Genomic DNA, 12,335 nt, shown 5'->3' on the forward strand with positions numbered 1-12,335 from the left:
TCTGACTCTGTTCAAAGAGAACCATCAACTAGAGTAAAAAAGAATCACCCTTTTGACCTTATTTTGGGAAATCTTGAAGAGAGTATGGTCACTCGAAAAAGGTATGTAAATTTGGCTCAATTTGTTTGTTTTACTTCTACTTTGGAACCAAAAAATGTGAAGGAAGCCTTAAATGATGAATCATGAATCAATGCTATGCAAGAAGAGCTAGATCAATTCACAAGGAATGAGGTATGGATTCTTGTCCCTAGACCGAGTCATACTAATGTTATAGGTACAAAGGGGATATTTAAAAATAAAACTGATGAATTTGGGACCATAATAAGAAATAAAGCTAGACTAGTTGCACAGGGGTACACTCAAGTTGAAGGAATTGATTTTGATGAGACATTTGCCCCTGTTGCAAGACTTGAATCCATAAGATTATTACTAGCTATTTCATGTGTTCTTGGTTTTAAATTGTTCCAAATGGATGTAAAATCTGCCTTTTTAAATGGATTTTTGAATGAAGAAGCTTATGTGGAACAACCCAAAGGGTTTGAGGATCCTTACAATCCTAATCATGTTTTTAAATTGCAAAAAGCTTTGTATGGGCTGAAACAAGCCCCACTGGCTTGGTATGAGAGACTAACTCATTTTTTGGTCTCAAAGGGGTACAAGAGAGGGAGAGTAGACAAAACACTTTTTATCAAAAATGTTGATGAAAATATTATGATAGCACAAATCTATGTTGATGATATAGTGTTTGGTTCTACGAATGATTCTCTAGTGTAGGAATTTGTGAAACAAATGCAGGAAGAGTTTGAGATGAGCACGGTAGGAGAACTCAATTTCTTCTTAGGACTTCAAGTGAAGCAGTCAGATGAGGGAATTTTCATTTCACAAAGCAAGTATGCAAGAAGTCTAGTGAAAAGATTTGGACTCGATGCATCTAAACCTGCTAAAACTCCAATGGGTACTACGGTCAAATTATCTAAAGATGAAAATGGGAAGAAAGTTGGTCCAACTCTTTACAAGAGTATGATTGGGAGTCTCCTTTACTTAACTGCAAGTCGCCCTGACATCAGTTACAGTGTTGGAGTGTGCGCTCGTTTCCAAGGGAACCCCATAGAGTCTCATGTGATTGCTGTAAAAAGAATTATTCGTTACATCAATAATACTCTTGATTTGGCATTTGGTACTCCAAAGAAACAAATTCTAACCTTGTGTGTTATAGTGATGCAGATTGGGCAGGAAACACTGATGATCGCAAAAGTACAAGTGGTGGTTGTTTTTACTTAGGAAACAATTCGGTCTCCTGGCACAGTAAAAAACAAAACTCCATCTCCTTGTCAACAACCGAAGATGAGTACATTGCTGCTGGAAGCTGTTGTACTCAACTTTTGTGGACGAAACAAATGTTGGCAGACTATGGGTTTGATATTAAAACTTTAACCATTTTTTGTGATAATACAAGTGCTATTAATATCTCCAAAAATCCTGTTCAGCACTCTCGCACCAAACATATTGACATTCATCATCATTTTATTAGGGAACTTGTTGAAAACAAAACATTGATTTTAGAATATGTTGAGACTAACAAAAAAATTGCAGATATTTTTACTAAAGCTTTAGACACGGTCAGATTTGATTCCCTCAGGAAATCCTTGGGGGTTTGTTTTATTTGAAATTGCCAATAAATTGATTATCTTGCCTTGCATATGTGTTTGCGTAAATCTCTTGTCCTGTTTGGAAGAAATTTGATGAGCATATTTTTTGTACTTTATAAAATGATCGTTATAAGTCCTATACTCTGTTGGAATAAAAAACCATATTTGAAAAATTATAGACCATCCAATTTATATTTGATCAAATCATTATGATTGTTTGAGCATTCCTTAATCCAGTTTCTTTTTCAGGCTCTATTTTGGAAAAGAGCTACCTATACTGATGTGTGAAAGCCGACACTGAGTAAGTTGGTACCAGGTTATTAGCAATTATATTGGAGGATACTCTACCAGTGTAAAAGGCTACCATCAGTATAAGAGTTATACCTCCATTATGGTTACAATTTGATAAAGGCTACAATCACCAAATATGGGCAATGACCCTAGCTTTAAAAGGCCAAAAAGAAATGCCAAATTGATTACACATGCACACACACATGCCTATTGACTAGACTGTGTAAGATGGTTGTAAGACTCATACATATAATGAATTGATTCAAATATGCTTTGTGATTGGTATATTTTTCGAATTATGGTCACTTAGTATTTGAATTATAACTCATTTATCTAATTTGTGAAAAATATGGTTATCTTGTTTCTTTTGAACAAGACTTGGCATTTACTTGGACACATATGGTATGACAATTTACACTCTATTTTCGGCAATTTTGTAATAAAATAATAAAATAAAATGTAATAAAATAAAATCTGTTTTGGATCGTGTATTAAAAAGGGGGGGGGGGGGGGTTTAAAAAAAATTAATTGATGCAATTTATTTGTTTTATCTCAATATATTCTAAAATATTAAAAAAGTTCCCAATTTTGAGGTGTGAAAGAATTTATTTTAAAAATGAGATATTTTGGCATTTCTCACATAAAATCCGGTTACCCATTTTTGAACTTGCCTCATTTGTGCACAGAATTCTCTATATATTCAGTTTCACTTTGGTTGTTTCATACTCATTGTTTTCTTGTTAAATCTCTCACTTATAACCGAAGTGTTTAGGGTTTTTCTCTGTGTGTTTCACTTGCTTCAGCAGCCATGAAAACTTGAGGCCGTGGTTCATCTTCCAAATCTATGAAGTCTCAGCAGGAGACAGTTCCTGAGTCAGTTCCCTCTGCCTCTCCTTCAGTCTCAGCATCAATCCCTGCTGTCTCTCCTACACCAGGCCGTCGAACTAAAACCACAACAAGAAAGAAGGTTCTTGCTCTTTCGGGTCCTATAGGATCTACTGTTCTTGGAGCTTCAAGTAAAGGAGTTACGTTCCCCAACTTGGATGCTGAGCCAATCCTAGCCTCGGCGGTTCCACTCGCCTCTTCCGAAGGTCAAATCAAAGCCAAACCTGCCTTGGCTACAAGTCATTCCCAATCAATCTCCACTGAAGTTGTGTTTGATCCATCTGATCAGGACTCTGAATCGTCATTATCTCCTGATGTGTTGACCCCCAAGGCAAAGGGCAAACGCAAGACCAAAACTACTAGAACAAAGAAAGCCAAGAAGGCCAAAGTGGCTCCAACAATAGGTACTAGCTCCATCTCTGATTCATCTCCTTTATCCCGATTTAAATTGAAGGCAAAAATCAACCCACCTCCTTGCACATCATCGGAGGATGTTTCTCCTGAAATGGAAGACTCTCAGCCTGAGTTGGACCCTTCCTTGATTGAGCCAAATCCTGATGTTCCTCTTGATGATTTGGTGGACGAGACTGAATCTGAAGAAGACCCATCAGAAGCCTCTCCTGTTGCATCGGACCCAAAAGGCACCACATCTTTGGCATTTTCTTAGACAATGAGGGGGAGAAAGAGTAACTCTATTTTTTGGTACATTGATTATGTTGACTGTCCTGCTGTTTCTTATTGGTTTTTGTTAACTGTTTTATCTTGTGCTTTGGTTATCTTTCACAGGGGGAGTCATTTTGTGACTCATGTGATTTTAAGCACTTACTTGTGTTTTGCAGGGATCTTTTAAAAATAGATATTCTTTGTCTATAAAATTGCCAAAGGGGGAGATTGTAAATCCTATAATTGACATTTTTATAGAAATATATATTTTTTAAAAAGATAAATTGGTTGTTTCCCTTTATTGTAATTTTTGGAAATTCACTTTCCCTTTTTGTGAATTTCGGATAATAATTAGCTTCCTTATTTAGCTTTATATTGTCCCAATTTGTTTATAAAGGGAAGTTTTATATTGCAAATATTCAGTACTTACCCAAAGTCATTTCTGGAATATTTGTTTATATATTTTCGTGCAGCTCAAGAATTGAAAAACAGGAAACTGGATCCTTAGGGCCTGTTTGGTATTGTTTTCTGTTTTTTGTTTTCAAAGTTGTGTTTCCAGAAATGAGAATAGAAAACTGTTTTTGTAGTTTTCAAAAAACAAGATGTGTTTGGTTAATGCTTTCTAAAAACAATTTTTTAGTTTTATTTTTTTCAAATCTTAAATAAAATATTAACAAATATATTTACAAAGAGAAAAATATTTTAAAAGTTTGTAATAAATAATGAGATAAAATAATTTGAAAAAAAATGATGAAAAAATAAGAAGTAAGAAAGTAATGAGAGAACATTTGAAGAAATAGAAATTGAGAAGAAAGAAATTGATCCAAGAAAAAATGAGAGAATGTGATGAGAAAGAAAGTGAAGAGAGAAAAGTGAGTAGAGAGAAAGTGATGCGAGAGGAAATGACGAGAGAGAGAAAATGAGGATATATTAAGTGATGAGAGAGAAAGTCATGGGAGAGAAACTGAAGAGAGAGAAACTAATGAGAGAGAAAATTATGTGACAATAAATAATGTTAGATAATAATAAATAAATGATATGAGAAAGAAAAAAAGATGAAAACAACGCCAAACACTCCCACTTGTTTTCAAAAAACAATTTTTAGCTTTTAAAAACAAAAAACAGTTTTTTAGTTAAGGTGCCAAACACCCTTTTAATGCCATTAATTGTTGTTTCCTTTTTGAGTTTGTTTTTTATCCGACACAGATCTGAGCTGTCCCCACCAAAAACGTATCTGTCGGATCAACATCTTCTAAAAAAGGCAACTCTTCATCAATCAAGAATATTTTCAAATATTCTTGTCTTTATTAGAATAATTCTTTCTTAGCCTTTATGAGCACGAAAAAAGACTCTATAAATAGGACTCTAAAGGTAGTGAGAAATGTGGACTCTTAGATGCATAATTGGTGAGCATAATTGTAATATTTGTGAGAGTTCCTCTTTGTATTCAAGATCATAAGTATTCACGTGATCTTGTAGAAATATGTGTGTTTAGTTTTTAGTGGTGAGTTCATACCATGTTCATGAGTGAATATACATTGTAATTTGAACACAACGTTTATAGTCTTTGGGAGAAGATTTTTACAAACCTTGCGTCGGGAGGATGCAAGCACTCGCTGGCCATTGAAGGGAGTTCAAGTGGTTGAGCGTTTCAATCAAGATCAGATTAGTGAAGAGAAGTACAACAAAGTTGCGGCAAATCTTAAGAGGGAGTCTTGTTTTGTTTAAGTCAATATTTTGTGCTTGTGATTCTTTATTAATTTGTTTTATTCTCCGGGCGTGGCCCCAAGAAATAGGTTATCCGAAAGAGTTTCTGAACTTTGTAAAAATTCGTTGTGTTCTTTATTGTTTTACACTGTCTTTTTATTGTGTTCAGTTTCTGTCGTGACAAGTTCGGATTCTGTCCCGGCAGAACTGGAATATGTGTAAACAGTTAATTACCATTCCGCACTTTAATTAATTCAAATGGTTTAATTAATTTGGTAATTACTAAAAACGGAATTTCAAAACTATCGCAAACCATTGTTAAGCATCGTTTTGCTCGAAATTATACAATATTTTAGAGTTGAAAAAAATCAAAATCAAAACTAAAAAATATTGTTTAGAAGCGTTCGAAATTCATGAATTACTGTCTTAAGATTATTCAGGGTTAATGTTTTGGATTTGAATTTGAATCATAAAATCATTAAAAAAAAATTAAAATTTTATGGTTTGAGTATTTTTGTTTTAGTGAGAGAGAAATAGAAAAAAGGAAGAGTGGAAAGAGGAGGGAAATTATGAGAGGGTTGGTCGAGTTGGAGGAATAGAGAGGATTAACGGTGACGAGAGAGAGAGAGGACTTAAGATGTGAGAGAGTGGGAATAGAGATGAGGTTGTTTGAATGGGAGGGGTAGTTTGGTAATAAAATTTATAAAAATATATACTATTCCAAGTTTCAAGTCATTTAGATTTCTCTTTTCCATTTGCATACATGGCTATGCAATCTTTCCATTAGCACTTATATTGCGAATTAGTTTTTACGAACGATTTACAATGTCTGTTTGCCCTTCTTGATTATTGGGTGGTAAAAATTCAGTTTCGTTCTGAATCACATTGATTATTTTATTATTCCACAAATATTTTTCAAAACCAGAGTTAAATTATATATACTTATCTACTATGATTATCGTTTTTTCAGTAAAACACATATACCCAAATCAGCGAGGAAAATCTCTTTGCTAAAAGTATAATAAAAAGTTGTTTCAAATGTTTAATCTCAAATGGTAATGCATTACTGAATTATTTCAATGAATATCTGCTTTCCTTATTTTTAATAAAATAGAGAAAATTAAATATGTTTTCTTAACTGATGACTGTCCTTCGAGTTTGTTAGTTGTCTTCTACTTCTTTCTTTATCAAGTTTTCCTAAAAGACATCTCATTGTTTCTATGGTTGGCTTTGTTCTCTTTAAAAATTATTAATATTTTTCCTATTTGCGTCTTTTGAGATAGTCATTCTACATTACATAATCGATTTTTTAATGTAACTTATGTTTGCAAGTAAGTTTGTTATAAATATAAATATTTACTTTGTATATTAATCTTCGATTTCTTTCATTATTTGTCCGATGATACTTCCCAGTGACAGTTCAAATAATTTTTCAGTAAAAGTTATTTATGATGACAATTAGATTTGATAGGGTAAGCTATCTCTCATATTTACTAATATATATATATCTATAAATACAATTTAATGTGTTGTTTAGTTTTATCAAAGGAACATCTTGAATTATGTCCAACTTCTCATTCGCTTTTAGATCTATTTCAGAATTAGTAGTCTTGCCTTTTGGTGTCTATGGTGGGACTCAATTTTTTCGGTTAGTATTTGTTGGTCTATGTCTACTATGTTTTGCTCAGTTTTGTTTCGTCTTTGTAAGATAGTGAATGTGTGTCTATTATGTTATGTTTTGTCTTGTTTCATTTTTATAAAATAGTGAGAATTTGATGAATTTAGATGATGGAGTTAACTTATAGATAAGTTTCTCTTGATACATTGACATCTTTATAGTTCAACATCTTTAGTTGATAAAATTAGTACTATAAATAGTGTTCCATTAAAAAAAAAATTGTTAGAAATTTATAGATTTATTGATTTGTATTTAATAAATATATGTTTCTTTGATCAAAATTTTCTTATTATAGTATTTTTTACAAATTTAATTTATTAATGTTACTTAGATTATATTTTTTGTCTGTTCTCATGTAGTGTTATATTGTTTCTTGTACAGAGTTTCCTTATCATCCAAGCAGAAGCTGTAGATTTGATGGTAGTTTTGGATTAGTTTTTGCTATTAGGTTACCTTAATATTTTATAGAGGCTGATTGATTGACTTTAGTCTCTACTTTCTCTAACATATTATTATATTGTAATAAGTTGCGATATTTGTTAGAGGATATATTAAATTTATTATCTAATTTTCCTAAAGCTTTCTCAATTTATATATGTCATTTGACCATTAACGTCGCTTATAAATTGTCATTATATGCACTTAGGGTGGATAGTAAATGTCTATGGGTGAAAGATTTTCAATTATTTTTACTGGATATATTATTCTCAATTTATTATAAATGAAATGTTGATTGTTAAAAAAAATTATGTGAGATATTTTTTAATTAGAAACATAAAATCTCAACTTTCCCATAGAAAAAGACAAGGTCGGAATTGAAAAAATTCAAATCTCAACGTTCACTTGATCCGACGTGGCAAAATTGAACAAAAGAGGTTCCCTCCACTTAGAATTATTATTACACGATGATGACGTGGCACATTTTGAAAGTGTTCTTGCTAAGAGCACCATAAAAGGGAGGGGAGGAACATTATAGCAGCAAAAGCATAGCCCCCGGGACCCCTCTTAGAAAAACTGGTGTTTCTGTCTTTCAGATCCGATCTCAAACGCCGATCCACACCCTAGCTTACCGTGGTCTCTCCCCATCGCCGGAAGATGATGAAGAAGATCAAACGCTGCGGCTCTAAGCAACCCGTCAATGCCCAAGATAATCACCAAGATTGTCAGATCAGAGTTCGTGAGCTCGAACAACAAAATAATTCCCATCAGGTCCTTTCTTGTTCTTTTTCAAATTTCAATTATGTTATGTTTGGTCAGTGAGAAAGCGTGGAAAAAGAAAAAGAAAAAGAAAAAAAAAGGAAGACGAGATGTTTCTTTTGACTGAGTTTGGTAAACCTAATTTTAGTATCGTTTTTATTTTATTTCTCTTCCTTGTCTTGATTAGATGGGATACAATCCCTTGTATTCTTGCACGTTATTGCAATCATGCAAGCAATTTTTTTTTTTTCAAAATAAGAGTTCGATAAACCTAATTTTCAGATTTTGTGAGCTTGATAAATGTTGTATTGGTATTATTTCTTTCGATTCAGAGAAATATGCGGTAGATTTTCAATTGAAAATTTCTGATTTTTTTTAATATCAAGCCTTAATTTTAAGTAATTCTTGGTTTGGCATGTTCCGAAAGAAAAATACAATTTAGAATTGTTTATAATTTTTGTAATTTTTTTTTTAAACTTTTGCATTTGCGTTTATTTAACAGAAGGAGATTGAAGAGCTTAAGTACAAGCTTGCAAATGTTCCTTCCAATTCTACTGATAGTGCTATGAAGGTCAAAGAGGATTATCTTCAAAAGTTGACTACCCTTCAAGATCAGGTTGATTTAATTATACTTGGTGATATTGGTTTGGGAAAAAGATTGCTTGATTTGTGACTATAAAAGGTTTGTGTAGGTTGCGGATTTGAAGAATAAGCTAGAAATTAAGTCTCAATTCTCAGTCCAAAGATCAAAGGGCGATGAAGCAACAAGAAGGTTGCAATTTGAGATTCAGAATTTGAAGGCTCAAAAGGTGAAACTTTGTTCGATGATACATGATCCTGTTGAATTATTGTGTTTTTGTCACTATCAGCAATTTTTTTTTACTATCTAGGTTCAACTGCAATGTAAGCTGAAGGTAGAGTCTCTGCAGTTCAGGTTAAGCAAGGCTTCACATGAAAAAGAAATTCTTCAGGTATTGCTAGATAATCATCATTGTTCCTTTTTTTTTTGGTTATTGTTTCATTAACATTGATATTTACATTAGTGACTTGCTGTGCTTACCTCTATCTCTAGTATTTCTAGAAATAATTTTGCTATTATATCTTAAATTGTTATTTTGGGAAGGTGCTTTAAATTTGTGGAACTTTCATTCCTTGCACCAACAGCTCAGGAGAGAGTATAGAAGGAATCAGTTTCAGATGAATAAGCTTTTAGATTCTAATCAGAGATTAAAGATGGTACTTGTACTCTAACGAACCTAGTAATAATTTGGTTTTTGTTTTGTACAATGTTTTCTCTGGACGACACTTCCGCTCATACTAAATCTTGCATGATAGGTTGTGCAACGTAAGGCTGTAGAAGCTTCCATGGCTACCAAAAGGCTAAAAGAGCTGTTCGAATCTCGACAAGCTTTGTCACACAGAAGTAGAGCATCTGGTAAGAAACATATAGCTTAAATTTCTCTTGTTAGCATCATGAACATGCATGTCAACATGTGAATATGTATATCAACAATTGTTTGACTATCTCCCTTCTTTGCTAAATCTGATGTAGGTACCAGAAATGAGACCAAGACAGGAATTCAGGTATAAAATCAAACTGGAAACATTTAGGGCGTTAGTCACATTTATTAATTTAGTAATGATTTAGGCTCCTACAATGTTTAATAGAGCTGTTTTATGTTAAAATGACTTTTGAGTTTAAATTCTTTCACAAATATTTCTCTTGCCAAGTGCATGTGGTCCTCTAGTTATTAGCTAGTGTAAGTTTTTTTTTGGCAACATATAAATGATATCGATGTACAGTTTTGAAATACATTTCTCTGACTATATCATGCTAATGAAATAAAGCTATGAATTTTTTTTGTGCTAAAATAGCATTCCAGTTAGAGAGTTGCATTCAGCAGTATGTATTGCTTCAAATAGTAAATTTATGGTGAACATGGCATTTCCAATTCACTAGAATGTCTTCAGAATATACACTATTTTCCTCCTCTTTTCTTCAAGAACTTTATTAATATAACATAATAACATTTCAGAGATTGGGGCATGAATCCGAACTAACGACACTGCATGCATTATGTGCTGAATATGAACGTCAAATGGATGTGTAAGTTCAACTGTTTGTTTCTACTTTCTCTCAGTGGCGTCAAATAAGTATTCTGGAACCTGTTTATCCGCCACATGCACCAAAATTAGTAATGCAGTTTTCTTGTTGGTCTGATTAGAATGGCTGAGGAGCGTGCCAAGCTAAAGGAAGAAGTTGAGGAACTGAGGCAAGAGAATTTAAGGTGAGAAGAAGTCTTCTTACTATGTGCTTCCTGCAACATTTGGGAGTTCTTTTCCTTGGTACTGTATTTTGGCATTCAGCCTTGAACCTTTCTCCTGCTGTCTTAAGGTACCAACTGGAGGAGAAAGAAGCTCTTTCCTTGGAGAAGGGTTTTGACATAAATGAGTTGAAGGAAGAAGTAGTTAGCATTAGTGGTTTGTTTAGACAATTAAGATTACAAAAGGCTGAACTTGACCAAGACAAGTCACAGGTTAGTGCTTTTTAAAACTGTTTTCACACATGGAGTTGGGGATAATAGTATTTGAAGTATATTCACTTTTTCTTTATGATTAGGAGGTGTCAGGCCATTCTTCTACATTTGTTGCAAGTATTCTGTCCACAGAGGACACCACATGTATATCAGGATCAGAAAATTCAATACCAAGTATAGCTGCAAGGAACAAGAATGAATCAAGTACATGCTGCTCGTGCAGTAAGAAATCTTTGTGCAAAACATCGAAGTGCATATGTCGTAGCAATGGCGGAAGCTGTGGGACATCATGTGGCTGCATAGCTTCAAAGTGCTCTAACAGAGTAGCATTGCCAATTCAGTTGAATGACTCGCCAGGACCAGAGATTGCAGAAGCCAAAGTTAATAGTTTGAAGATAGCAGAGACAAGAAAAGATGCCACTGATGCTTCCCATGGTGCAATGCTACTTCAGAATGCACTTGAGCAGCAGCTGACTGAGAAGAATGACCATCAGGGGTCATACAAGAAACCTTTATCTGACATTGGAAATATACGGATGCGTCAAGGGCGTAAAATTTGATAGTATTGTTGTTTAGGATTGCGTTGGATAGATTGACTCATTTGTTTGATTTTGAGACTGTAAAAAACAACATAAGGATTCAGTTTTTGATGTAATTTCAATTGGAAAAAGAAAAATGGCACAGAAGCTTCCCGTGGTGCAATAGTATGGCCTATGTTTAAAAAGAGATTGGGTGGCCACATAAATTGAACTAAAAAGAGAAAAATGTTTGAGCAAATTGCAGGCCAACATTTTGATACATAACATTATTGGGTGGCAATAATTTTGATTTTTTTGAACCTTAAGACGATGCATTTCTTCATTGCAATCAATGAAAGTGGGAATACAAAACTTAAACCGAAAATACTGTACTTATGCAAGACAGTAATTCATGGACTTCGAACACTTGTATACAAGATTTATTTTTGGTCTTTTTGCGTTTTTTTTCTTCACATATGGAACTATAAAAATGATTAATTTTTTATTAAAATTGATGCTTCAACGATAGTGCCATAAAAACTTGATTTTTTTAGGTAAAAATGATGGTGCCATGGAAACATGAATTTTTTAGACAAAAAATGATGGTGTTGTGAAAACTTGATTTTTTTAGGCAAAAATGATTCTTAACGATGCTTTAACGATGATTTTGTGATGGTTTGTGGTGAAATTTCATAAAAACTTTGGTGAGCATAAATTTTCACTCAATTGTCAGTTTGAGGTGATTTTATATTTTATTTTTAATTTTGGATTTTTTTAGATCTACATGTCTAGTATGTATAAAACCTTAAGTTTAGAGTGTATAGAATAACAAATTTCGATTATTCAAGTCTTTTCATTATGACCACAAACAAACAAATCTCTAGCTTGATAAGATAGACAAAGTATTTGGTGAATAATAAAATAATAAAGTATTATTTCAAATTATTGTTTGAGAAACAATAATTTGCTTTTCATGATTTTTTATGACATAATAAAATAGGGAAATAGAGTATAATGATATTTTATTAAAATTAATTTGAGAGAAAATTAAATAATTATACGTGTTATTCATAAAGTATAAATAAAGTGATATATAAATAAAGTGATATATTAAAAGATGTATTAAAACCGTGTTTTTGAAACACATGTCGGGATGCCCCAACACAGACCAATAGGATTGTGTGAGCGATCAGACCTAACCAAAGAGAGA

At 33.0% G+C, this 12,335-nt stretch overlaps 1 protein-coding gene across 2 annotated transcripts; it reads left to right on the top strand.

Annotated features, from left to right (window-relative positions):
- The first annotated feature begins 7,839 nt into the window (after positions 1-7,839).
- Positions 7,840-11,309, top strand: LOC133804139 (kinesin-like protein KIN-4C). Of its 2 annotated transcripts, none has more exons than XM_062242300.1 (11): positions 7,840-8,082; positions 8,573-8,686; positions 8,763-8,879; positions 8,961-9,041; positions 9,235-9,306; positions 9,406-9,505; positions 9,623-9,654; positions 10,107-10,177; positions 10,296-10,358; positions 10,466-10,607; positions 10,694-11,309. In XM_062242300.1, the coding sequence occupies exons 1-11, from the start codon at positions 7,969-7,971 to the stop codon at positions 11,165-11,167; spliced, it is 1,380 nt and encodes a 459-aa protein (XP_062098284.1). In that variant the 5' UTR covers positions 7,840-7,968; the 3' UTR covers positions 11,168-11,309. The 2 variants fall into 2 exon arrangements, with proteins under 2 accessions (XP_062098284.1, XP_062098283.1); XM_062242299.1 differs by having other exon boundaries at positions 7,841-8,082; positions 10,691-11,309.
- The last annotated feature ends 1,026 nt before the right edge of the window (positions 11,310-12,335 follow it).

The sequence above is a fragment of the Humulus lupulus genome, chromosome X, assembly GCF_963169125.1.
Source record: "Humulus lupulus chromosome X, drHumLupu1.1, whole genome shotgun sequence".
Taxonomy (NCBI): domain Eukaryota; kingdom Viridiplantae; phylum Streptophyta; class Magnoliopsida; order Rosales; family Cannabaceae; genus Humulus; species Humulus lupulus.